At 39.9% G+C, this 27,582-nt stretch overlaps 1 protein-coding gene across 1 annotated transcript in view; it reads left to right on the top strand.

Annotated features, from left to right (window-relative positions):
* EYS (eyes shut homolog) overlaps positions 1-27,582 on the top strand; it is a 1,820,808-nt gene that overhangs the window by 1,749,334 nt on the left and 43,892 nt on the right. Inside the window, exon 39 of the mRNA XM_068550856.1 lies at positions 17,042-17,214. Coding sequence (XP_068406957.1) covers positions 17,042-17,214 — 173 coding nt within the window. The remainder of the gene's footprint in view (positions 1-17,041; positions 17,215-27,582) is intronic.

The following is a 27,582-nucleotide window of genomic DNA, read 5'->3' as shown; positions in this document are numbered from 1 at the left end:
CATAGGGGAGGGAAAGGGGAGGCACCCTCCTCTAAATCTGGAAGATTAACCCCATATTAACAACCTAGGCTGTCCCTATCGTGTGCTCCTCACTCTTAAGGACATCCATGCTCTTCTTCTCCAAGTGTGCAACTTTCGCTTCTGCCCTAAATAAACTGCTTCTTGGTGCGCTCTCCCACATGTACTGTGCTTCTAATAAACTCTGTGCCTTATAACCTTGGTCTCTTTGTGGAATTCTTTCTCCAGAGAAGACAAGAACCAAGGTCCTCTCACCTGCCAAAATCAATTTTTGGGTAAGAGTTTTTACAGACAAAATTTGTGAGAGGGCTGCAGGGTGTGTGACTGTCTTCTGATTGGTTGGTCGTGAGGTAACAGGGTGGTGTCCCAGGAATCTCAGTCATTGGCTTTCTGGTTCCAACCAGTCTGGGTCCACATGCTTGTGCTCAGCCTGAAGTTACCATCCTCCACCTGCGTGGGAGCCTTAGTTCCTGTAGAAGAACTCAGAGACATGTGTCAGGTTGTTATGTATATCACCCAAGGAAGAACCAGGACCCTGCCCTATCCTGCGCTGTTGTTTCTTTCTGCATTTCCTCACTCTCCTAATTAGTAACTGTTTGAATCTACCCTTTGGGACTCAGGGGAGGCCAAGGAGACTGAAAGTCTTTTTCCTACAGCAAGAAACAAGGGACATGGAAAGGTTTTGGGCCCCAGAAGGGCCCCACAGTGTCCTGCTCAGTTTAATCCCCCCTTTTCTTTGATACTCCTCAATCTTGAGGGGAATACAATTGGACAAGAAAGGGAACAACATTTTGGACAGAGAGGTGAACCACAAACTCAGCAGAGGAGCTCGGTTTTAGGGGGACTCAGTTTCAGATAGACACTTAGAACTATTTGCAAATGATTTTGATTAATAAAGAACATTTTCTTGATTTGTGATAACAAAAGTAATACCTTACAATTGACCAGCACTTTGTGGCTAACAAAGCACTTTTTCCTTACATTATTTCCATTGCTCCTAATTAAAACTCTCTAAATTAGTCAGGGCAATTATCCTGGTCCCAATTTCACGGATGGGACACTAAGCCCCAGAGATTATGAGTGAACCAAGATGAGGCCTGAGAGCCTTGTAAGTAGTTCAGCAGGACACAAAACCAAATCTTCAGTCTTTGGGTCAAGATTCTCTACAGAACTTAAATAGTAAGGACCATTTTTAAGATAATGTAACAAAAGCTCTTTATCTGCTGGATGTAATCTGTTCATTTATTCTTAATTTAAAAAAAAACAATATTAAAGATATATCTTCAAATGGCATTTTGTATTTTCTCCAAGTTGGAAGTACCTTCCCTGATAACACATACCCTGGAGATTTCATGGGTTCCTGTGTGGGTGGAAAGCTGTGTCTCACAGCCTAACAGGAGAGTCTTGATCTGGATAAAAAGTAGACTTGAGTAATAATGTACAGCGGGAGTGATACCACTGACACGTTTCCTAACAAGATCCTAAAGTCTTTCTCATCAAAATTGTGACCAATGTTTGGGATCATCTTATTGATATAACAACAAAATACTTAGTATATTAACTACGTGTGAAGCATTGCTGTAGAGTCAGAAATAGGTCTTGTGACTATTATATAATGACATTAAAATTATGGCTCCCTGAACTTAAAAGACATGAATGTATGGTATGTAAACTATACCTCAGTAGAACTACTTAAAAATATTAATGTTTCCACTCATGGACATTTAGCTCCAGTAACAGCAGAAGTTTAAGGAGAATTTTATTCTTTTTGACAGTTTTTGTAATTCTGTTCTAATCTCAATAAGAATCCTCTTTTTAAAGGAAAGAGATGAGGTTTTGTAATATACTTTTCAATAGTGTTTAAGAAGTTTTCCTCTATCCTTGACCTAGTCCCAGGCTCTTAATTTTATATGACTCTATGCTTTTTCACCCAAAGCAGAGTAATATTAAATTGAATTTCTAGGTAACATTATAGACAGCTCAAAACTAAAGTTCTGTCTTTTCCTGAAAAATAACTAATGTACATAATAAAATATATTTTAAATGCTCAAGAGGCAAGTCCTAACCCAGAGGCATAAATTTCAGTGTTTGTAATCAATTTTTAAAGCTAAATCTGAAAGGTGGTCAAAATGTCTCAACAATGCACAGCTTAATGGTATAAAAAATTTTTTGAAGAACTCAAAATGCTCCCCTGTAGCTCTGTGCCTCCCAGCTGGGGGTGGGAGGCATTGTTCCCGTGCCAAGTAAGGAGGGGTGGGGTCCGATGGGGCTGGACCCAGCGCTGGGCTCCAGCAGACTGAACAAAGCCCTGCTTTCCTGCTCCAAATACATCAACACACACAGACCCAGCTGCATTCGAATGCAATGTCTCCAACGAGAGGAGGATAATAAGGCAGAGTTCATGTAAGGCCTTTGTGCTCCTGGGATGAACTCTGATGCAACAGAAAAAACATAGTAAACTATTGCTGTTGTTAGTAGGTAGCCAAGGTTTGAAAAAAACGTTTTTCTTTAGTTCTAACTTAGCCCTATATGTTCACGTGTTTGGTACAATGTGTTCCTTTTTTTTTTTATTTTGACCTAGCATTTCCACTTCCAGGACACTGTCTTAGTGAAATCGTTAAGCAAGTGCATACTATATATGTTCAGTGTATGTGGCATTGTTTTTTGGGGGGTTTTTTGTTTGCTTTTTAATTGGGGTACAGTTGTTTTACAATGTTAGTCTCTACTGTACAGCAAAGTGGAGTTCCCTGTACTATACAGCAGGTTCTTATTAGTTATCTATTTTATACATATTAGTGTATATATGTCAATCCCAATCTCCCAATTCATCCCACCCTCCACCCCTCACCCTGGTACAATGTGTTCTTAAGCAGATTTTACTTCATTTAAGTTGCACTTTGCTTAACCCTAAAATCATATTTTGACAGTGACTGAGGGCAATATGCAGATGAGTTCCTTTAAGAAAAGCACAGTGTAAGAAAAGCAAATCTTAGAAAACCAAGCTAGATGTAAAACTGAGCAGCACAGACAGTAAGTACAATAGGAATTCAGAGAATGTGGATGTAAAATGTGAATCATCAGAGATTTATACTAAGTTCATAAATGAGGTATACTTACAACATAAACTGATCAGTGAACACAAAAGCTCAGTGACCCAGGGTTTCGTAATTATTGGCTCACAGATGCCTTTAAGAATCAAGCGAAAGCTAAAAATCCTTTCCCCTGAGCAATGAACATACTTAGGACACAAATTTACATAAAATTTTAGAGGTTTACAAACTCCCTAGATCCCAATCAGAGAGACCCCCAAACTCTCCAAATTAAGAATTCCTTGCTTCTGTACATTTCATCCAACAGTGCTTAGTTCTGTTTTCCTGCACTCCCCTGCTGGACTATGTGATTGTTTGCCAAGTAGTGTCCTGTTGCCTAAACTCTCCTTAATCCAGGTTGTCTCCTCCTAAAAGCCTCTTTGCTCCTATCACTTTCCCGCCCAAAATGTTGTCTTTCATTGCCAAAGCAACACAGTGTAAATCCTTTAATCTGTCATGCAGGGTGTATCATGACCCGATGTCAACCTATCTATTCCTGCTATAATTTTTTTCCCTGCAATATACTCAGATTAATTGTATCACCCTATCCAGACTCTGGAGAAACACTCCCCTTACCAAGCAACCAACTGCACGCAGCTAGCTTGGTAACTCACTACCCTGCATTAGTTTTTCCTCCTTTCCCCCCACTTTGCTTTTCCCTCACTCTTGCTTACTTGCCAGAGGGTTCGTTATTTCCTTGGAATTGCTTTTAGTCTCTATTTTCTAGGGATTCCCAGTTAAGATGGATAGTATTTCTTAACTATGAGATTAGCAAAGAGCTAAAAAAAAAAAATTGACGCGGGGCTTCCCTGGTGGCACAGTGGTTGAGAATCTGCCTGCCAATGCAGGGGACACGGGTTCGAGCCCTGGTCTGGGAAGATCCCACATGCCGCGGAGCAACTGGGCCCGTGAGCCACAGCTACTGAGCCTGCGCGTCTGGAGCCTGTGCTCCGCAACAAGAGAGGCCGCGATGGTGAGAGGCCCGCGCACCGCGATGAAGAGTGGCCCCCGCTTGCCGCAACTAGAGAAAGCACAGAAACGAAGACCCAACACAGCCATAAATAAATAAATAAATAAATATTTTTTAAAAAAATTGACGCATCTAGTGGTGAGGCTGTAGAGAAACAGACACTGCAGTTTACTAGAGCAAACTCTATTTGTTAAAGCAAGAGATGTTCATCCCTAGTTTGTAAAGCTGAACAGTGGAGGACTCTGCAGCTATAAAGAATCCTTATCTGTTGCTATGGAGTGATCCTCAGGATACATTAAGTGAAAAAAGGGTAAAGAAACATGTAAGAAAAGGGAATGATAGTTAGATGTAGATAAATAGATATAAGTATATACATATAGATACACATAACACACATACACATATGCTCATTTTTTTTTTAAGAAAAGAAAGGAAGATTACAGAAAAAAAATCTTATAGATAGTTACGTATAGAATGAGGAGGAGAACAAGGGTAAGTGATAGGATGAAAGCTAGGTGTTTCAAAATACAATTTGCTTTACAGTTTTACTGGGGACTAGGTAAATGTTTCACCTGGTAAATCAAAAAACGAAAAGGAGTAATTCTTAAACATTGAAACAAAATAAGAAAAAAAATGAATTTAACCGTATTTCAAGTTGGTGGCATAACCAAGTATAGAGATTTAATTCAATTGATTTTTTAAAGTATTTTAGCTGTACAGTGAGTTATAGTCTAAGGACAAAAAGAATCATAAAGCTATCCTAAATTGCATCCTATGGTCTTGATATTAGTGGTAGCACTGTTATTGTTATTTTGGAACTATGGATAAAAACAGCTAGATAGCAAGATTCTAGATTGCTGGCTGGATGGATGGATATAAAAAAATTAGTAATTATGTTAATATTTACTAATTATGTTAATATCATTAGGGACAAAGATCTTCAGCATAAGAGAAAAGAGATATAGACATAAAATGAAAGAAGTAAGAATCTTTTCATCTTTATTTTGAACTAGAAATAACATATGAATTCATGACTTAATTTTCTCTTTCTAAAAAACTTGTTCCTTAGCTATGTCCACTAAAGTAATCTAGAAACAATAATAACCCAGCAGCAATGAATAGCTCTAATGTCAAAATTGTCACCTCCAGATGCCATTTTCCACTAAAAATAAATCAGGACTTCTTGGAGACTGGGACATTCAAGTCTGGGGTAGGAAATGTATGCTATGAGCCTGGATGTCTTCTTGTGCCTGAAAGCGAGAGTTATCAAAGACTACTAGGGCCATTGGAAAAGAAGACAGGAGCCAGCTTAAGGAGACTCCCACTGATCAAAGATGGGATGACTTCAGAAATACACAGAATAATGTCTGTGATGGCTTTTAACATGCCAGTATGTAAATACACATAGTTGTTACGATACTCCACCCACCCACCCCCACCAAGGGAGGAAAAGAAACTTGTCTCCCTAGAGGTTGCTAGGGCACCACTCACTTATTCTGAAGTTTGATAAAGAGAAAGTGTTCAACCTTCCTTTCCTATCAAGACTGTATTGCAGGAATGGTAGCCAGATTCCAAGCAGCCCAGGGGATTCTTGTCCCCAGTAGACACATCCTCCTGCAGTCTCCTCCCACCTGAGTAGGCTGACCTGTGCAAATAATAGGATATTCTGGAAATGACAGTTTATGACTTCTGCCTTCCTTAAACTATTAAATTTAAGGGTTAAATGATCCTATCCACTGAACAGTTTTAATAACAGTCACATTGTATTTCATATAGTCCCTGGGGCAGTGGTATAGAGGATGAGCTTGCAGGTGGCAAAGCCTGAAAACACAGTGACTTATTATGAGTCATTATAATAAATGTTTATTATTGCTTTAAGCCATTAAGCTCTGAGGTAATTTATTGTGCAGCAATAGATAACACTAAATAATATTAACTAGCCAGATAGTGGATGAGGAATAATTTTTAATAGATCTGAGCTAATAGTGCAGGATAAATAATAGAAATGAGAAACAACATTTTGTAACCACCAAGGAAATAATGGCTGCTTGAACTACTTAGTGAAATGTTGATAGAAAACTATACAATGGTTGGATCAAGCTGACGCCACTTGAACCAACTGATCAGTCATGACATAATTAAATGTAGAACAAACATTGTGTGCCTCTAATATGATGTATTTAGAACTACACAGTCCCACCCATAAAGCAGCCCAAATGTGAATCTAATAAAGCCTCTATATCTATAAGTTTATGAGAAATATGGGCAATAGAGGAAAACAAGCTAACTGACATTATAAGGATATAAACAGCCAAATCCAGAATGGAAAATTCTACTGGACAAGTGACACAAAAATAGCATGTGTGGGAAGAAATGCAGAGGGAGAATTTTTATCTCAGTAACAAGCCTTAAGACACATACTGTGCAGGTGCATTTGTGGAACTTATTTGGGTGCTGATGAATTGTCAATAAAACACTTTTTCAAGACAATCATAATTAACTGAACACAAAAATTAGATGACAGGAATTAGTGTTAATTTTGTTGGGTTTGATAATACTATTGTGGTTTTCCTTTTTAAAGTTTCTTATCTGTTAGTGATACATACTATGGTATTTACAGATAAAGTAGGACTTGCTTCAAAAGATTTTGGCAAAAAAAAAAATGGTGGAGAAAGAAACAATAAAACTAAAGAGCTGAGAATTGATAACTTGAAGTGGGCAATGGGTTCCAGGAGTTTCATTGATACTATTTTTTTTCTACTTTTGTATACATTTGAATTAAAAAAACAATAGTACACATAATTCACATTTTGTCTAATTTGTAAAATTCATAAGGTATAAAGTAAAAAAATATATTCATGATTCCACCAGTTATAGATAACTACCTTTAAAATTGGGGGATGTTTTATTCCAATCTTTCCCCATCTTCAGTTCTTAGCTGCCGAAACAAAGTAAATCCATTATTTGGTGCCACCTATGGAAAACGTATTTGAAGGATGTAAATTATAAATTAAGTTCCTACTTTCTGTTCCTCTATTATTGAAGTAGCTAGAAAATAAGAGTCAAAAGTAAGGATTCAGTGTAGATTTTATCAGGCCTCCCTATTACTGTGGTTTAAGGGGAATAACTTTTCTCTCTTGGTTTTTGTGTAACTCAGATGTCATTCACTTTCTATAAGACCCTTGAGATCTGCATAAACTATGAAAGTCCAAAGACCTTTCCAAGATTAATGCAGGTTCCAGGAGAAAGGTGAATGTTCTCAAAGCCATCTCTGGTTCCATGGTCCTGCTTCCACCCACACAGCCTCTACTCCGGACCATGTATGCCTAAAAGTGACAATCAACATCTTTGATTTCTACTAAGTTAACAAGGCCACTCACACTTTGAGATGGATCAGACTGTTTATGTTGGTGCAGGGGGACAGGATGCATGCAGATATAGAAGAGAAATGTTTATATCCACCTAAACAACTCTCATCCTGTGTTTTGGTCATCCCACCATAGCAGTGAATACATGGTCATTCCACCCCATCTCTTTGTCTTCTTGTCATTGCTTCATTTTGCTCCAAATGACTCTCTAGGTTAGAATAAACCAAATTTCCCTCCTGGCCTTGGACAGAGCAATTTAGCTATTTTCTTTTTATAGTACAGGTTTATGCTCACATCAATGCAACTAGGGTCCACCATCTACTCCAAGCAGCTCACCTAGAGAGTTTCCCAAAGACAATTCTCTCTTTAAGAGGAGTTGAGTCCAACTGTTAACATAATACGTTTGGGCACTTACACCTGGAGAACAGAACTATTAGGATTGAGGTCCACAGATGGCTGCCAGTACTTTTATTAGTGTGTAAAGAGTAATTTAATCTCATCCTTCTTACTCCGTGAAGTATCAACAAAGAGTTTGGTGAGTGATCTCCCCAGCAAGGAACGGAAGGCCATAGGGTAATGTCAGCAGGTAGAGTGATGGTCGCCACCCTTCCCTGTAAGTACGTTGAGTCCTGACATGACCACATTCCAGTGTACAGGGAGGCCCATTTGTTTTAGCACTTGTTTGTATATTTTTCAAAGTCTCAAATTTTGAGCACATCATTTTGATATCCAATAAATTTTGGCAGGTAAAATGATATCCATCATATCACACTTACCTTATTCTCCCAACTTATTATTCAGATGGAAATAAGTTATATAGGAAAGTAAAGTGACATTAATGAGGCCATCCAACACAACAAATGGTCTAAGGAGGAGGAGATTCAGCTATGTTTCTCTTTTCCTTTAAATCTCGGAGAAATATGTTATATGTGCAGAAGTGGAATTCTTCAGGCCATGTGTTCCTCCATTGTTAAGCAACATGCATTTATTCCATTATTCATATAGCTTTAGTATCACACCACATAGATTTCATTTTAAGTGCTGTATCTGTGATTTTCCTTATGCATAGAGAACTCACAAATCTGTAGCCATAAGTTTCTTACAGATCTAGCTCAAGGTGAATTTTCTCCAAGAATTTTTTCTTTCTGCTCTTATCTCATAATGAGAATTCTAAAACTTTGCCCTCATTAGGCTCAATATGTATAAAAGACTTTCTCTTATCCAAAGCAACTAGAATCTGTATGATGGGTAAACTGGAAAAGTACAGTAACCATTGGTTATACTTTTCTAAGTCTCTTTCTCAACTGCACACTGAGGACTAATAATTACATTTATCTCATTGAATAAATATGAGAATGAAATGAGTTACTACATATAAAGTACTTAAAATGGTGTCTGGCACTAAGGTGAGGCCCAAATAAACTTTGAACAGTATATTTTACATGTATCACGTATATATTTTATAAATGCATTGTTATAAATAAATTATCATAAAGTCCTTAGGGGCAATACTATGTTTTCTGTTTTGTATTCAGCCTGGTATAAAATAGAGTGGGGCACGACATTCATTCTGTGGTGAAAAATTAGTAAGCAAGTAAATGATGTTTAAGTGATACTAAAACAAAGAATATTAAACCTTCTATCATCTCATTTCCAATTAATTTTTATACATCAATGTTTATCCTAAACTTCAGAAGTCTTAGAATTGTCTAATTACAAGAAAGTTAAATTCTTCATGTTGAATATGACTAACATTTTCTTCTGCGTTATCATCTCTCCATGTTTACAGGTAGAAGAACCTGCAAATTGTTCTTTATGTATTAAGAATTGAGGATAGGTAACATTTTGGGGTTGGACCTGAGATAAGAAAACAGTTCTATGTATAATATCAATGATTCCTCAGGGTTTTTCTTTATATTCTTAGCTACTATCTAGTGGATGCTTTAGCCCTTTGACTGCTGCTCTGCTTAATTCACAAATCTGTCTTACATTCTCAATATTCAACAAGTTCAAGAGCCAGTTCTTTAGGTACTTAAAGGGAGAAAAAAGGCCTATTATCACCTGCTCTCACCTCCAACTCAGTATAACTAAAAGTAGATTTTTATATTTTCCTATTAAACTATATTCTTCTCCGAATGTCCCTATTCCCAATAATGGCACCATATTCTTTCAGTCATTTAATCCTGAAACCCCAAAGACTTCCATGAGATTAAGAGACAAAGAGTGGCAGTTGTGGTGGACCCCCTCTCCCATCACCAGCCGTGTAATTTGCTTACTGATCTGTTCCTCAAGTCCCTGCCCCATAATATGAGGATGAGGACAGGAGTCCTCTAGGAGGGCTGTCGGGAGGACTGAATGAGCCAACATACTTGACGTGCTTAGCAGGGTGCCTGGCACAGGTGAGCTCCGGAAACGTTTTCTGTTGCTAGAATCTTCCGTCTAGGTACCAACACACCTACCAAGTGCTTCTCACACCCCCGTCAACCTTTCCATCCTCAGAGCCATTTCCCTGTCCAGGCGACTCTGCATCCAGCTATCCCCCTAAACCAGTCATGACTCAGTCATTCACTTATTTATTCCCAGGATGTTCAATGAAAAATTCCAATATGCCAGAAACTGCTTTAGGTCCTGGGCCTGCAACAGAGAGCAAAGAGCCCTGACCTCTACTCCCATGGAATTACTGATCCAGTGTAGGGTCAGCACGCCATGGTCTACAGGCCAAATCTGGTCCAGCACCCGTTTTTGTGAATAAAATTGGGATACGGCCAAGTCCATTCATCTGTGGGTTGTCTGCAGTGGCTTTCAACAGCTGGAAGAACTGAGTTATAGTTACAGAGTCTGACAGCCCACAAAGCAAACTGTACAGTGTCAAAGCTCAGTAAGATCCCACCAAGAGTAAACCTACATCACTAGAGCATTTATGGGGTCATCCTATACATACCAGGTCAATATTCTTCAATATAGCTCATCATTCAGGTCACTCCCTGCACATCTCTGTGCCACTTACAGGTTGAACCCTCTCAGCCCGCTATCCACAGTCTCCTCCAGCCTACTCTTCTCCTGCCCCTTCCCCTCAATGCTCTCATTTTTGTTGGCAAATCTCACTTCAGCAGCCTTCCCTGAACTCATTAAGGTTGATTAGGTGTCCTTCCCATGGGCTCCAAGAGTATTCATTTTATCACTTGTCACATTGTATTAAAATTGTCTGCTTACCAATGTGATCCCCTCTCAAACAGCAAGTGCATGAGGTCAAGAATGGGGTCTTATGTGTTGTGGAAGGCTCATTGCTCAGCACAGTGGCAGACACATAGCATGTAAAAAATGATAATAGGAAATATTCTTTAAATGAATGAATATCTACCTCTCTTTGCTTTTTTATGCTTTTCCCACTATGTGGACACCTCACACACATACCTCTCTAAAACCAATCTTCCTCAGGGAAGAGTAGTAAACCTGTGATTAAAGGAACAGATGTTAATGAATTAATTTCAAGGTTTAGAAAAGATTATTTTCAAGTAAGTTTATAGCATCTGTATTATATTATATCTAATGTGATTTAAGATCTACTTAATAGTAAAATAAATATTTTACCATTGCCATGTCTGTCTATGAGGTAGTGAGACTAATTTTGTTCTTAATTTTCTTTTTTCAAGTAAATAAAAATGAACCACTAGATGGTACAATCATCATTTTCAAAGGTAATGACATTAGAGAGGTTTCTTTTATGAAATTGGTAAGACAATCTACTTTCATATAAAAGACCTTTACATATTTTACGCTATTTGTGATCTTCAAACAATAATCAAAATCATTATGTAATTCTATAACAGGCTAATTCTGTATTTTGTTTTTCTCCATTTTGGAGAACCTCATACAACTTTTTCAAAATTTTTTGCACAACTATTAACTCAAATGCAATAAGCATATAAATTTTCTTTCATCATGACCCATCAAAACACATTATTTAATGAAATGGCAACATCCCTCAGAGACTTCTGTTTATTTTTTACCTTTTTATGTATGTGCCTCATGCCTCCACCTCTAAGTTCCAAACTGTTGAGAATTTTTGTTTTAAATTCCTCCTAAAACCAAAGTCTAACAGTGTGCTGGTGCTGTGTTGTTAATTATGTTCTCTTCCCACGAGCTCTTCCCCATGCTGGTCTCAGGGTCCCAGGAGCACCTCTCTGTGACGTTCACTTGGTCCCTCAGTGTAGGTGGCCCAGCAGTGCTTTCCCTGAGCATTGCCCTCACCTGACACACCTGCCATCCGTATGACCTGGCAGAGTGCTATGCGCATAGTAGATACTAAATAGATATGTATGTATGTGTATATATAGAGAGAGAGAAATAAATAAATTTTGGTGAAACAAATTTGTTTAGACTGCCAAATAGTAAAGGAAAATATAGGAATTTGTAATGAATATGTTCTTTTTTCTTTAATTTATTTTATTGATGTATCCTTGATTTACAATATTGTTTTAGTTTCTGGTGTACAGCAAAGTGATTCAGTTATATACATATATGTATATATTCTTTTTCATATTCTTTTCCATTATGGTTTATTACAGGATACTGAATATAGTTCCCTGTGCTATACAGTAGGACTTTGTTGTTTATCCATTCTATGTATACTAGTTTGCATCTTTGAATCCCAAACTCCCAATCCATCCTTTCCCCACACCCCCTACCCCTTGACAACTACAAGTCTGTTCTCTATGCCTGTGAGCCTGTTTCTGTTTTGTAGATAAGTTCATTTATGTCATATTTTAGATTCCACATATAAATATCATATGGTATTTGTCTTTCTCTTTCTGACTTACTTCAGTTACTAAGATAATCTCTAGGTCCATCCGTGTTGCTGCAAATGGCATTATTTCACTCTTTCTTATGGCTGAGTGATATTCCATTGTGTATATATACCACTTCTTCTTTATCCATTCATCTGTTGGTGGACATTTAGGTTGTTTCCCTGTCTTGGCTATTGTAAATAGCGCTGCTATGAACATAGGGGTGCATGTATCTTTTCAAATTATAGTTTCATCTGGGTATATGCCCAGGAGTGGGATTGCTGGATCACATGATAGCTCTATTTTTTGTTTTTTGAGGAACCTCCATACTCTTTTCTATAGTTGTACCAATTTACATTCCCACCAACACTATAGGAGGGTTCTCTTTTCTCCACACCCTCTCCAGCATTTATTGTTTGTGGACTTTTGAATGATGGCCATTCTGACTGGTGTGAGGTGATACCACATTGTAGTTTTGATTTGCATTTCTCTGATAATTAGTGATGTTGAGCATCTTTTCATGTGCCTCTTGGCCATCTGTATGTCTTCTTTGGAGAAATGTCTATTAAGGTCTTTTGCCCAAAATGAATATGTTCTTGATAAATATGTGAAAATTTGTGAAATTTATTTATAAATAAATAAAAATTAGGCAGACACTAAAACATTTTTATTTTAATAAAATGAAATAAAATAATGATTCTTGGGTCAGTAAAAAACAATAAGCCTGTAAAAGTGTTCCATATTTTCAATTACATACAAACCTGTTATTTCAGGGGCATCCTCATAAGCTGATGATAGTAATGTAAATTGATAAAATTATTATGGGGGGCTGTTTGGAATATGTATCCAAAGCCTAGAAGTCATGATAATATTTGAATTTATCTTGAGAAAATTATCATAGATATTCAGAAAGATTTAATTACAAGAGTTTTAGCACAGTGTTGTTTGTAGAAAGTGAAAACTTAAAAACATAATATCACACAAGTGACTGTGAGAATAAAGTATATTTCTTAAATTCAATGAAATAATATTCAACCATTAAATATGAAGTTGTAGATGTTAATAAATATAGAAAGATGTTTCTAAATATTATGTTTTATTTCTTTTTTAAAAAGTTTATTGATAGGGAGTTCTGTTTGTGAAAGTATGGGAGATTATATATACTGAATGATATTTCCAAATGAAAATATTCAAATCTGAATAAAATATAAAATGTATATTTTCAGAACACTGTTACCTGAAGTAAAAACAATATGAAATGAAAGCAGGAGTCTAGAAAATAGGTGTCAAAGTTGACTTTTGCTGTGAGTTCCTGTCAAAGCCTTGGGGCTGTGTGAATTTACCTTTGAGGGCTACACAGGTTACAGTGGACCAGCCCTAAAAACGAAGGACTGTCACAAGTGGGGAATTTTAAGGAGACTGCTCACAGGCCTGGGGCCCCTAAGAGGTACACCCTCGAAGTAAAAAAAAAAAATGAAAAATAAACCCCATTTTACAACAAGAAGAAAGCACGAAAATTTGCCTATATTGAACTTGGGACTAGTTGATGGGAAAATATGTGAAAGAACAAAGGGCTAAGAATAGCCAAAACAACCCTGAACAAGGGTAGCAGAACTTGCCATCCTAGATATCAAGACCTATTATAAAGTGGGAGAAATTAAGACACAAGATTAGACCAACAGACTAATGGAACAGGATGGAGAGGCACAGGACCTTGCATAAATGGACAGGGCTCATCAGTGAAAAAGGATGAACAAGTCAATAAAGAGTGTTAGGACTATTGGTTATCCATGTGGAAAACTGTAATTGAATCTTTATCCCATATCAAACACAAAAAAATAATTTCAGAAGTATTAAGACTTAAATGTAAAAGGAAAAAAGCTATGGTTCATCTGTTGATGGGCACTTGGGTTGCTTCCATACCTTGGCTGTTGTAAATGGTGCTGCTATGAACATTGGGGTGCATGTATCTCTTCAAATTAGTCTTTTTGTTTTTTCCAGATATATATACTCAGCAGTGGAATTGCTGGATCATATAATAGTTCTATTTTTAGTTTTCTGAGGAAGCTCCATACTGTTTTCCATAGTGGCTGCACTATTTACATTCTCACCAACAGTGCACAAGGGCTCCCTTTTCTCCACATCCTCGCCAACACTTGTTATTTGTTGTCTTTTTGCTAATAGCTATTCTGACAGGTGTGGCGTGATAACTCATTGTGGTTTTGATTTGCATTTCTCTAATAATTAATGATGTTGAGCATATTTTCATGTGCCTGTTAGCCATTTATATGTCTTCTTTGGAAAAATGTCTATTTAGGTCTTCTGCCATTTTTTGATTGGGTTGGGGTTTTTTTTGATATTGAGTTGTATGAGCTATTTATATATTTTGGATATTAACCCCTTGTTGGTAATAACATTTGCAAATATTTTGTCCCATTCCATAGGTTGTCTTTTCATTTTTGTCTGTTGTTTCCTTTGCTATGCCAAAGCTTTTATGCTTAATTAGGTCCCATTTGTTTATTTGCTCTTATTTCTTTTACCTTAGGAGATATAGCCAAAAAATATATTGCTATGATTTATGTCAAAGAGTGTTATGCTTACATTCTCTTCTATGAGTTTTATGGTTTCAGGTCTTACATTTAGGTCTTTGATCCATTTTAAGTTTATTTTTTTATATGGTCTGAGGAAATGTTCTAATTTCATTCTTTTACATGTAGCTGTCCAGTTTTCCCAGCATCACTTGTTGGAGAGACTGTCTTTTCTCCATTATATAGTCTTACCTCGTTTGTCATAGATTAATTGACCCCAGGTGCATGGGTTTATTTCTGGGTTCTCTATTCTCTTCCATTGATCTATGTGTCTGTTTTTGTGCCAGCACCATGCTGTTTTGATTACTGTAGCTTTGTAGTATAGTCTGAAGTCTGGGAGATGATACCTCCAGCTTTGTTCTTTTTTCTCAAGATTGCTTTGGCAACTTGGAGTCTTTTGTTTTTCCATACAAATTTTAGGAATATTTGCTTTAGTTCTGTGAAAAATGTCATGAGTATTTTGATACACTAAAAATGAACTATCAGAAAGAGAAAGTAAAAATACAATCCCATTTAAAATTGCATCAAAATGAATAAAATACCTAGGAATAAACTTAACCAAGGACGTGAAAGACCCATACTCTGAAAACTCTGAAATTCAAGAATGAGGCTCCGTCTTTAAGCTTCCCCCTCTGTACCTTCCACTTGACTAAGTAAGACCTTTGGGAATATCACAAGGCAGATACATCAGCTCCAGTGCAAAAGAAGAGAAATTTGAAACATGGGGTGAAACAGCCCCATGTCCAGTAAAACACTGAAAAAGGAAATTGAAGATGATACAAAGAAATGGAAAGATATCCATGCTCTTGGATTAGAAGAATTAATATTGTTAAAGTGGCCATACAACCCAAAGCAACTTACAAATTTAATGCACTCCCTATCAAAATACCCATGCCATATTTCATAGAGTCATCCTTTTCTTGGTCCTGAATTAAAACATGGGGAGGTCCATTGAACTTTCTGTTTCTCTTGACTAATAAATTCTTTAATTTAAAAATACACTCTCAACCATTAATTCAAAAACCATTAATTCAAAAGAGGGACTTATAACACTTTACTCTTCAAGGCTATTACCCTAAACCCAGCCAGGGCTTGTCACATGAATGAAAGGTCTCAGGAGGAGGTGTGGTCTCCTGCTGCTGTCTTTCCCTGGGCCAGTGGTTTCTGGTTCTGCACCCACACCATCCTCGAATGGCCTCCTTGACTCACACTGTTTACCTGATGGTTTAGTGTTCTGTGTGCCGGGCAGGGGTTTAAAGCTAACCCTTTCCCTCATGTGCCCTTACTGTAGCGTTGCCAGGTTTAGGGAGAAAATTACAGGACACCCAGATAAATCTGAATTCCAGATAAAAAACAAGTAATTTTTCTGTTTAAGTATATCTCAAATATTGCTTAGCTGAAATTCAAATATTGAATGGAACATACTTATACTAAAAAAATATTTATTGTTTATCTGACATTTAAATTTAAGTAGGTGCCCTGCATTTTATCTGTCAACTCTACCTTTGGTGAGTCCATCAGAGATTCCCCTACTAGGTTCCTCCCAATATCACTCTCTAAACCAAGACAAAGTCTCTCTTCAGAATGTGTACTGCCCTTTACCCCTCAGATTCTGCTCCAGCCATAAACTGACTGCCTCTTACTGCCACAGTTCCTTCAGATACCAGGATACCCTCTGGGCAAGGTCCCTTTTATATGTCCCCAAGCTGACCCTAACTCAGAGTGCCACAGCCCCCCTCCTGGTTCACTACCACTGGCCTCACCACTGGAAGGGTTTGAGGCTCCTTCTGCAGCCCCTGGAGCTGGGCTTGTGCATCCCCCAGTATCAGGGAACATATAGAAGCTGAACTCCTTTTTTCTAGGCTTAGGTTAGGAGGCCACTCCATCCACAGTCTCCCCCCTGGGTAGTGGGGTGGGGTTGGGGAGAGGGACTTATAACGCTGTTCTGTCCAAAGAAATTATTCTCATAAAATTTTCTTTCAATTTCCACAGGCTGAACCCTTTAAAATCCTTGATGTGGAGTCCAGTAATCCCATAACCAGTTATTAGCTCTTTCCTTTGACAATGTGAATCTTGGTAGTTTAAATCACAATTGGCTTTCGTATACAGCATTATTCTGTCTTGGAACCTCAGGCAAAACTGCCAAGTTAACATCAGGAGGATACACGAGTGTATACCCATCAGGGGCTCAAATCACGCTGCCTTCTTTCTTATCCTACAGCTGTAACTGTCCTGGTGGGTGGGAAGGAGCCTTCTGCACGGAGACAGTTTCCATCTGCGACCCTGAGCATGACCCTCCACACCACTGCAGCAAAGGAGCAACCTGTGTCTCGTTGCCTCATGGATACACCTGTCACTGTCCACTGGGAACCACTGGGGTCTACTGTGAACAAGGTGAGGCTCAGCTAATGCTGTCCACAGATTTAACTGTGTCCGTTTCCTTTTGGGAAAGAGAAATGAAATCTGTGTAATAATGAAAGAGTCCACTCTCTTCTTTCCCCCTGTATATTTGACATTTTATTTCACAAATAAGATAGTACTAAAATTTAGTACTACAAAAATACAGCTTTATGTTTAGAATTGCTTTAATTTACTAACTCAAATCCCCGTCTGTTTAGTCTAGATGTTCTAGATATCTTGTGCTAAATGCAATCTAATCAAGTGAATTTAGATTCATAATTCAAGAACAAGGTTCCATCTTTAAGCTTCTCCCTCTGTACCTTCCACTTGACTAAGACCTTTGGGAATATCACAAGGCAGATACATCAGCTCCAGTGCAAAAGAAGAGAAATTTGAGGGATGAAATGGCCCCATGTCCAGTGGAACAATAAGGAGCGTTCAGTTTTCTAGGTCGCATCAGCTTACATACCTCCCCGTACCTTATGACTGATGATACCCTTACCACTGGGCAAATCATGGAACGGCCTTGAGGGAGCCCGCGGTCTCCTGAGTGCTCCCCACATGGGCTGCAGCTGGTGTAACGGTGCTTCTAGGTCTGCGCGCTCCCCCGTTTAGTCCCCAGCTTGCCTCAGACCTTCTGGATTCCCTCCACATCACACACACTGCAGGGTGGGAGGGCGTGGATGGAGCATGGCAGTCTTGTCTCCTTCCCAAGTAGAGCTGGACCAAAGTCACTCCTCCACTGTCCTCCTTGCAGCCAATAGCACAGACTCATTTTCACGGACCGGAGAAGGAACGCGGCTCTGTACTGCGTGTCATCCCCAAGCAAGAAGCCCCCGCGGCACTGCACGATTTACCTCCTCATGTAACTTCCCTGACAGCCTCTTTTTATAAGCAAGGTTGGTGGGAGGCTTAGTGGAATGCACCCACCTTTGAATCTCCCCCATCACACCTGCATCCTCTGCTAAAGCTCTGAGAACCCCTAGAGCAAGAGTGAAAACCACCCACAGACACAAGGACGAAGTAGGGCACTGGAAAAGGCGGCTTTGGGGAAAATCAGGAAAGCACGTGCTGCTCAATGTCTCAAGTTATGCATCTTACATAAATCAACACTTATGCTTCACTTTGTCCTATCTGCTGTAGTTCTAAATATCACAGCAAAATGGGAGTGAAAGAAGACCTCCATAACCCCATGCTCAGAGTCCTAAAAATTCAGTTGTGTGACAGACACAGTTGTGCTGCTGTGAGGCTAATGGGATGGCCCGGCTGAAGCTGGCCAACCCGGCAGTAAGTCTCCAGCCTTGGATCCACACAGTCCTGTTTCAGTTAGCTCCTATCCCCCTACCTCCCCATCCCCACTCCCACCGCCCCATCTCGGGGCTGGCTGGCACTCCAGGACAGTGTGGCATGGAATTCAGGAAACTTTTAGTTAAAGAATCTGGAAAATTGAGCCAGAAAAACACGAGGACATGGGGATCCCTCTGCCGGCTCCTGGAATCCAGAGATTGGATCATCTACTATTTCTCTATCTCACCTCACACCCTACCCAGAAGAGAAAGCCTTAACCTCTGCACCCATGTTTAGCAGCAGGGGCTGGGGTAGAAGAAGTTCGGGATCCCATCACCAATTGTGTTATATACACCTTGGCATAATTTGGGGGCTTTATTGTGATATCACATCATACATGTTGTAATTTAATCTTCCTCTGATCACTTTATCAAATATATTAATGCAAACATTTTTAATCCTATATTCTCTGAGATTCTATGTGTGCTTAACTCTCCTCCAAAAGTCAAAGGTGTTGATAAATGGAAGACATTTGAGGGTTAGCATACTAGTGATTTAGCAAAAGAAACGTTTACTTGTGTTAGAAGTTGTGACTATGAGATAATGTCTGGCTATGGGAATCTGTCTCTTTCATGATGACATTAGAGGCAGATCCTGCTCTTCAAAAATGGCCCTTCTTGTCTCCTGGAATAGGCTACACTGTTTCCTGCAATAAGAAGATTACACACACTCTTCCCTCTGCCTGAAATGCTCTCATCTTCTCCTCAGCATCCAGCTAACACACCTTCATCCTTCAAATTTCGACTCAGACCTTCCTTTTTTAGGGACGACTTCCCTGACCCTCTTTCACAGAACTGAGGGTGGTGCCCACGCCTGTTCATGTCCATTGGTGTAGAATCTCTAGCACTTGTCATACAGTGCTGAGTGAATGTGTCTGCTATACATTTTACTTAGCAGTTCTCAAATGATAAAAACAAACTGTGATCATTTTCAAGAAGCAGTTCTTGACTTTAGTGAACAGCAAAGTACTTTACCAAGATGGTGCACTTGTATTACTCCCAAAGGAATAGCTATTAGAAACTGAAGGAAATAATAGGACAAGTTAACATAAGGGCTAGTGACTATTTACAATAGCCAGGTCATGGAAGCAACCTAAATGTCCATCAACAGACAAATGGATAAAGAAGATGTGGTACATATATACAATGGAATATTACTCAGCCATAAAAAGGAACAAAATTGGGTTATTTGTAGAGACGTGGATGGACCTAGAGACTGTCATACAGAGTAAAGTCAGAAAGAGAAAATCAAATATTCCATATATGTGGAATCTAGAAAAATAGTACAGATGAACCAGTTTGCAAAGCAGAAATAGAGACACAGATATAGAGAACAAGCGTATGGACACCAAGGGGGGAAAGTGATGGGGGGGCGGGTGGGATGAATTGGGAGATTGGGATTGACATGTATACACTAATATGTATAAAATAGATAACTAATAAAAATTCTAGTGATAGTGTTATTTCAAGTGCAATAATTTAAAGAAAGGAAAGTTTTCAGCTAATAAACATTACAATAGGCAAAGAAAAAAGAAAAAAACCGTAAGGGCTAGTGATTGTAACAATAGGGAGATTAGCCAGATTTTTGCATCTTAGAATCTCAAATGATGAAAGCCCAGGGGATTAACCTAAAGTTTGTTTGGGTGTGTGTATATATACAAATATATATTAGTATGTATATAAATAGATTGTACAGAGAGATAGCAGAGATACAGTAATTAAATTATTTTATAAGAAGAGAGTCTAGAAAGTTTGATAAAAGGTGCCAGCAAAGTTGTGTCACTCTCATAGTATTCTCAACAAAAACTGACCAAAGATATACCCTGCTATGCTATAAAATAAGAGCTTAATTCCTTTATTAAAAAGTTATAGAAAATTATATCATAAAAACAGTTGTTTTGATTGGGAAAAAAGTATTGATATTATGTGGGGGAGGGGACTATAGAGTTTTAGATTCTCAATTGAAAGTTATTTTTCTAGAGTAATTTTTATAGTAAAGTTGATTTTAAGAACTATAAACTATATTTGTTGTGAAGTCAAAATAATGAAGAAAGAGCTTAATCAGAAATGACAGAATTAAACTTTAAGTCTCAAAAGATCCGTTTTCTTTATCTCCATTAACCCATTGACTTTGCAGTTTTCCAACATAGTAGCTACAGTACTAAAATTTAATTTAAAAAACAAGAACAGAGAACAGATATCAACCAGGGCCTGAAACCAGGCGGCAGTGTGCTCCTGTGTCTTGTCAATAGCTGCATTTTCCTTATTCCCAGAGAGCTTGTTCTTTATTGCACCATAGCTGTCTGTGACATGCAGTCATGATTTCTACTCAGCTGAGCAAATTATGGTCACCTAGAATGCAGAAGAAATGCCTGGGGTTCAATTCACTTTTATTGTAGTTATAAACTGGTGTGTAAATTACCAAGAAATCCAACACCAACATCCTTAAACTTACAAATCCCTAACTTCTATGTCATCTTTTTCCCTTCTGCCTCTTCTCCTTCCCCATTCCAAGAAACCTAAGTCTTAGGAAATTAGTTTGGCTGCACACGGACCCCGACTTACTGCTGACATATCTGCCTAGTTTCGTCTTTATGATCGTCTTTATTGTAAATGAGCCCCACCCCCAAGAAGCATCAGAACTCATGCTTATAAGCTCTGAATGACAAGAAACTAAACTGCAGTGGATTGGCAAGCCCGATGAAGCCGTGGCACAGGGATGGTGAAGGGCATCTGCCTCACATCAGTGTTCTCTGTTCTTTTCTCCTCCCTTGGCAGTAACGCTTGGCACCAGTTCATTAAGATTGTTTACCAGTTCCAGACCACGTGCTGGGAAGACTGCCTAAACAAGACAGACAGGTGCCTTGTCTCCATAGAGGTGACATGCTAGTAGGAGGCGGCAAGCAAAGAACATGCCCACCAGTCAATGAGCAAAAGCACAGACTGAGTTAATGCCATAAAGGAAAGCAAGAGGACGAGGAGACGGACAGTCACTGGGAGAGTACACTCAAGCGGGGATGGTCAGGAAAGGCCTCTCTGAGTAGTGACATCTGAGCTGTCAGCCAGTGAGACTCACCCACGTGTGACAGACAGAGGGGCAGGCCCTCTGGGCAGCAGTTAAACCTGGAAATAGGAAAATGATGTCACATGTTTGAGGGAGAGAAAAGCAGTCAGTATTCCCAGAATAGGAGTTGGTGTTATGAGTTTGGAAAGGCAAGCAGAAGCCAGATCATGCAGAACTTTGGAAAATATGAAAAAGAATTGTAATTCCATGCTGAGAAAATAGGAAGCCTGTGAAGATTGTAAGCATGAGTCAGAAAATTGAATTTAAGTCCTGATGCTCCTAGTAACTAGCAATTCAGTTTCTGCTGCGTCAGTGAAGTCTCTGAGCCTCGATTTCATTATGTGTAAAACAGCAACATCAAGTGTGCCAGCTGTTTTCCATCTGCCCACCCTTCCCCTTGCCCATACTCCCTGCCCCATACTCTAACACCTTCTCCAGTGGATTGCAGTAGAGTTTGGCCAACAGAAGTCACCAGCAGGTGATGAGGGGGCAGGAGGAGAGCAAGACAGAGTACTTACTCTCTAGGTAAGAAGAGGATGGCCAGGGGAAATTTTCTGTCCCAGCATTATAATTTAAGCAGTGAGATCTGATTTAATCTATCCCTTGCTCTTAAATGTCTGACTAATGGGGAAAAAGTTATCTTTCAAGTCCCCTAAAACATACACCTATAGCTGACAGAAAGAAAAATCCATTTAAAGATAAGAGAAGGATAATTCCTGGTTGGCGTACCTTCTTTTCACTAAGGTCCCACCCCAAACTCCGTTGGAATTCCACTGAGGAATTCCACTGTGGTTAAGTAAAGTATCAACAAACTACTTGAATCCAATGGCTTCTAGGGTCACAGCCACCAAAAGTGATTCAAAATATCTGAGCCTAGCTCCAGAAGTGCAGGAATCCACAATGTTCACATTGGAACTAGCTCGGTTTGTGCTTTTAAACACCCAAGGGCCCTAAACCATCTTTAAAATTAAACTGAAGATGAAGGAGGATTGTCAGCAAACAGCATCTGGGTGTATATTTCACAGGGACTATTGACCTTAATTTTAAAAGAAATCATAATAGGTGAAACTAGGGTAGAGTATTTTGCAATCCAGAATAGTCATTAAAATATTCTATTCTAGAAGAACTCTAGTTTACAATTATTTTGTGAGATGGACAATATGTCCAATTTCTCTTACACTCAAATCTTATTTATTTGTTCTTTTCTTCGTTATACTTGTCTTTCCTGTTAGAATTTATGATTTACAACTACACATATAACCTTTCCTGAATCATAAAATCTCTCCTGCCCATTTATTTTTCCCCACATTATTGGTAAATTGTTTTTTTCTTGAAATAGTTTTACACTAACTAAATTCTAGCTATCATGTATCGTTGACATTTAGCCAAGTGAGATTCCATAATATGTGTGTTTTTAACTTTTAGCCTAGGAAATACTTAAAATGTTTCCATTTTCCCTACATTCTTTCCATCCGTAGTGCAATTTTCCTTCCACTCATTTCTCTAAGATAAAGAAACCACGCGCTTGCTGGCATTTTGAGTGAAGCAGGCAGATGTTCAAGCTACTTAGTCTCTTGATGCCCTACTTTATGGTCCACCTATCCCTGGTTTTATTGAAATTAATTCAAGCTAATGGCGAAGTTCAATTCTCCAAGTATTCCCGACACGTGGGATGCCTTCCTGCCGAGTCGTGGTTTTCCTAATAGTAGAGAAATGGGTCCATAGCACTGTAGAGGGCAATTTCAGGGATCATTACTGTTTGCCTTTTTCAGATGCTCATTTTCAGGTGCATTTAGCCAGGCAGGTAAATACAGCAGGTAATGTGCAAGCTTTCTTCATAGAAAAAAAATAAACTTAAGTCTTTATTTCCCCACTTTCAATCCCATCATGATAATTAAAAAGGATGTCGTTACATGTGTACTAGATCCTCTACAATTTTATAATACTTATAAAAGGTAAAAAATAAATAAGCACTAGCTATGATTTCCAGGAACACACGTTTTAATTCTTTAGTCTTCTGTTTGTGCTCTTCCAAACAACCTGACAAATCGTAAGTGAAACAGTGCATGGGTTATATATAACAATTCTGAGGTTTATATGAACGTTAAGCTTTTTGAGTATCTAAAGGAATGGACTCTACTAGAATCTTAGTAGAAAGATACACACACAACTGTCATTTCCTAACCTTGGACTTTGAGGAAGGAACTTACCTTTCCTGAACATCAGGCTTCTCATGTGTGAAAAGAGTATGTTTTTAAGTCTCTGTTTTAGAGGAATTTTTGGCCGAAGTCCAGGGAGAGTCCATTCTCCTTGTCAAGCCCTATGTTAATAATTAGGGGGAGGAGAGAAGATCGGGGAGGAGAGAAGATGGCGGAAGAGTAAGACGCGGAGATCACCTTCCTTCCCACAGATACAGTAGAAATACATCTACACGTGGAACTGCTCCTACAGAACACCCACTGAACGCTGGCAGAAAACGTCAGACCTCCCAAAAGGCAAGAAACTCCCCCTGTACTTGGGTAGGGCAAAAGAAAAAAGAAATAACAGAGACAAAAGAATAGGGACGGCACCTGCACCAGTGGGAGGGAGCTGTGAAGGAGGAAATATTTCCACGCACTAGGAAGCCCCTTCACGGGCAGAGACTGCGGGTGGCAGAGGGGGGAAGCTTCGGAGCCATGGAGGAGAGCGCAGCCACAGGGGTGCGGAGGGCAAAGCGGAGAGATTCCCACACAGAGGCTCGGCGCTGACCAGCACTCACCAGCCCGAGAGGCTTGTTTGCTCACCTGCCGGGGCGGGCGGGGCTGAGAGCTGAGGCTCGGGCTTTGGTCGGATCCCAGGGAGAGGACTGGGGTTGGCGGCGTGAACACAGCCTGAAGGGGTTAGTGCACCACAGCTAGCCGGGAGGGAGTCCGGGAAAAAGTCTGCAGCTGCCGAAGAGGCAAGAGACTTTTTCTTCCCTGTTTCCTGGTGCGCGAGGAGAGGGGATTCAGAGCGCAGCCTAAACGAACTTCAGAGATGGGCGCGAGCCACGGCTATCAGCGCGGACCCCACAGCAACAGGGGGGCAGAGGAAAAAATGGAGAGATTCCCGCACAGAGGCTCGGCGCCGAGCAGCACTCAGCAGCCCGAGAGGCTTGTCTGCTCACCCGCCGGGGCGGGCGGGGCTGGGAGCTGAGGCTCAGCTTCGGTCGGATCGCAGGGAGAAGACTGGGGTTGGCAGCGTGAGCACAGCCTGAAGTGGTTAGCGCACCACAGCTGACTGGGAGGGAGACCTGGAAAAAGTCTGCAGCTGCCGAAGAGGCAAGAGACTTTTTCTTGCCTCTTTGTTTCGCGGCGCGCAAGGAGAGGGGATTCAGAGCACCGCCTAAACGAACTCCAGAGACTGGCGTGAGCCGCGGCTATCAGCGCGGACCGCAGAGACGGGCATGAGACGCTGGGGCTGCTGCTGCCGCCTCCAAAAAGCCTGTGTGCGAGCACAGGTCACTCTCCACACCGCCCCTCCCAGGAGCCTGTGCAGCCCGCCACTGCCAGGGTCCCGTGATCCAGGGACAACTTCCCCGGGAGAACGCACTGCGCGCCTCAGGCTGGTGCAACGTCACGCCAGCCTCTGACGCCACAGGCTCGCCCAGCCTCCTCTGTACCCCTCCCTCCCCGCGGCCTGGGTGAGCCAGAGCCCCCGAAGCAGCTGCTCCTTTAACCCCGTCCTGTCTGGGTGGGGAACAGACGCCCTCAGGCGACCTACAGGCAGAGGTGGGTCCAAATCCAAAGCTCATCCCCAGGAGCTGTGCGAACAGAGAAGAGAAGGGGAAATCTCTCCCAGCAGCCTCAGAAGCAGAGGATTAAAACTCCACAAACAACTTGATGTGCCTGCATCTGTTGAATACCTGAATAGACAATGAATCATCCCAAATTCAGGAGGTGGACTTTGGGAGCAGGATATATTAATTTTTCCCCTTTTCCTTTTTTTTTGTGAGTGTATATGTATATGCTTCTGGGTGAGATTTTGTCTGTATAGCTTTGCTTTATTATAGCTTTATTTTACTTCACTATATTATAGCCTCTTTCTTGCTTTCTTTCTTTCTATTTTTTCTCCCTTTTACTCTGAGCCGTGTGGACGAAAGGCTCTTGGTGCTCCAGCCAGGCATCAGGGCCATACCTCTGAGGTGGGAGAGCCAACTTCAGGACACTGGTCCACAAGAGACCTCCCAGCTCCACGGAATACCAAACCGCAAAAATCTCTCAGAGATCTCCATCTCAACATCAAGACCCAGCATCACTCAATGACCAGCAAGCTACAGTGCTGAACACCCTATGCCAAACAACTAGCAAGACAGGAACACAGCCCCATCCATTAGCAGAGAGGCTGCCTAAAATCATTATAAGGCCACAGACACCCCAAAATACACCACCAGACATGGACGTGCCCACCAGAAAGACAAGATCCAGCCTCATCCACCAGAACTCAGGCACTAGTTCCCTCCACCAGGAAGCCTACACAACCCACTGAACCAACCTTAGCCACTGGGGACAGATACGAAAAACAACGGGAACTACGAACCTGCAACCTGTGAAAAGGAGACCCCAAACACAGTAAGATAAGCAAAATGAGAAAAACACACAGCAGATGAAGGAGCAGGGTCAAAACACACCAGACTTAACAAATGAAGAGGAAATAGGTAGTCTACCTGAAAAAGAATTCAGAATAATGATAGTAAGGATGATCCAAAATCTTGGAAATAGAATAGACAAAATGCAAGAAACATTTAACAAGGACGTAGAAGAACTAAAGAGGAACCAAGCAATGATGAAAAACACAATAAATGAAATTAAAAATACTCTAGATGGGATCAATAGCAGAATAACTGAGGCAGAAGAAAGGATAAGTGACCTGGAAGATAAAATGGTGGAAATAACTACTACAGAGCAGGATAAAGAAAAAAGAATGAAAAGAACTGAGGACAGTCTCAGAGACCTCTGGGACAACATTAAACGCACCAACATTCAAATTATAGGGCTCCCAGAAGAAGAAGAGAAAAAGGAAGGGACTGAGAAAATATTTGAAGAGATTATAGTTGAAAACTTCCCTAATATGGGAAAGGAAATAGTTAATCAAGTCCTGGAAGCACAGAGAGTCCCATACAGGATAAATCCAAGGAGAAACACGCCAAGACATATTAATCAAACTGTCAAAAATTAAATATAAGGAAAACATATTAAAGGCAGCAAGGGAAAAACAACAAATAACACACAAGGGAATCCCCATAAGGTTAACATCTGATCTTTCAGCAGAAACTCTGCAAGCCAGAAGGGAGTGGCAGGATATACTTAAAGTGATGAAGGAGAAAAACCTACAACCAAGATTACTCTACCCAGCAAGGATCTCATTCAGATTTGATGGAGAAATTAAAACCTTTACAGACAAGCAAAAGCTGAGAGAGTTCAGCACCACCAAACCAGCTTTACAACAAATGCTAAAGGAACTTCTCTAGGCAAGAAACACAAGAGAAGGAAAACACCTACAATAACAAACCCGAAACATTTAAGAAAATGGGAATAGGAGCATACATATCGATAATTACCTTGAATGTAACTGGATTAAATGCTCCCACCAAAGGACACAGACTGGTTGAATGGATACAAAAGCAAGACCCATATATATGCTGTCTACAAGAGACCCACTTCAGACCTAGAGACACATACAGACTGAAAGTGAGGGGATGGAAAAAGATATTCCATGCAAATGGAAATCAAAAGAAAGCTGGAGTAGCAATTCTCATATCAGACAAAATAGACTTTAAAATAAAGACTATTACAAGAGACAAAGAAGGACACTATATAATGATCAAGGGATCGATCCAAGAGGAAGGTATAACAATTGTAAATATTTATGCACCCAACATAGGAGCACCTCAATACATAAGGCAAAAACTAACAGCCATAAAAGGGGAAATCG

This window comes from Eschrichtius robustus, chromosome 9 (genome assembly GCF_028021215.1).
Source record: "Eschrichtius robustus isolate mEscRob2 chromosome 9, mEscRob2.pri, whole genome shotgun sequence".
Lineage (NCBI taxonomy): Eukaryota > Metazoa > Chordata > Mammalia > Artiodactyla > Eschrichtiidae > Eschrichtius > Eschrichtius robustus.
The sequence above is the reverse complement of the archived record's forward strand: the minus strand, read 5'-3'. Positions and strand labels throughout refer to the sequence as shown.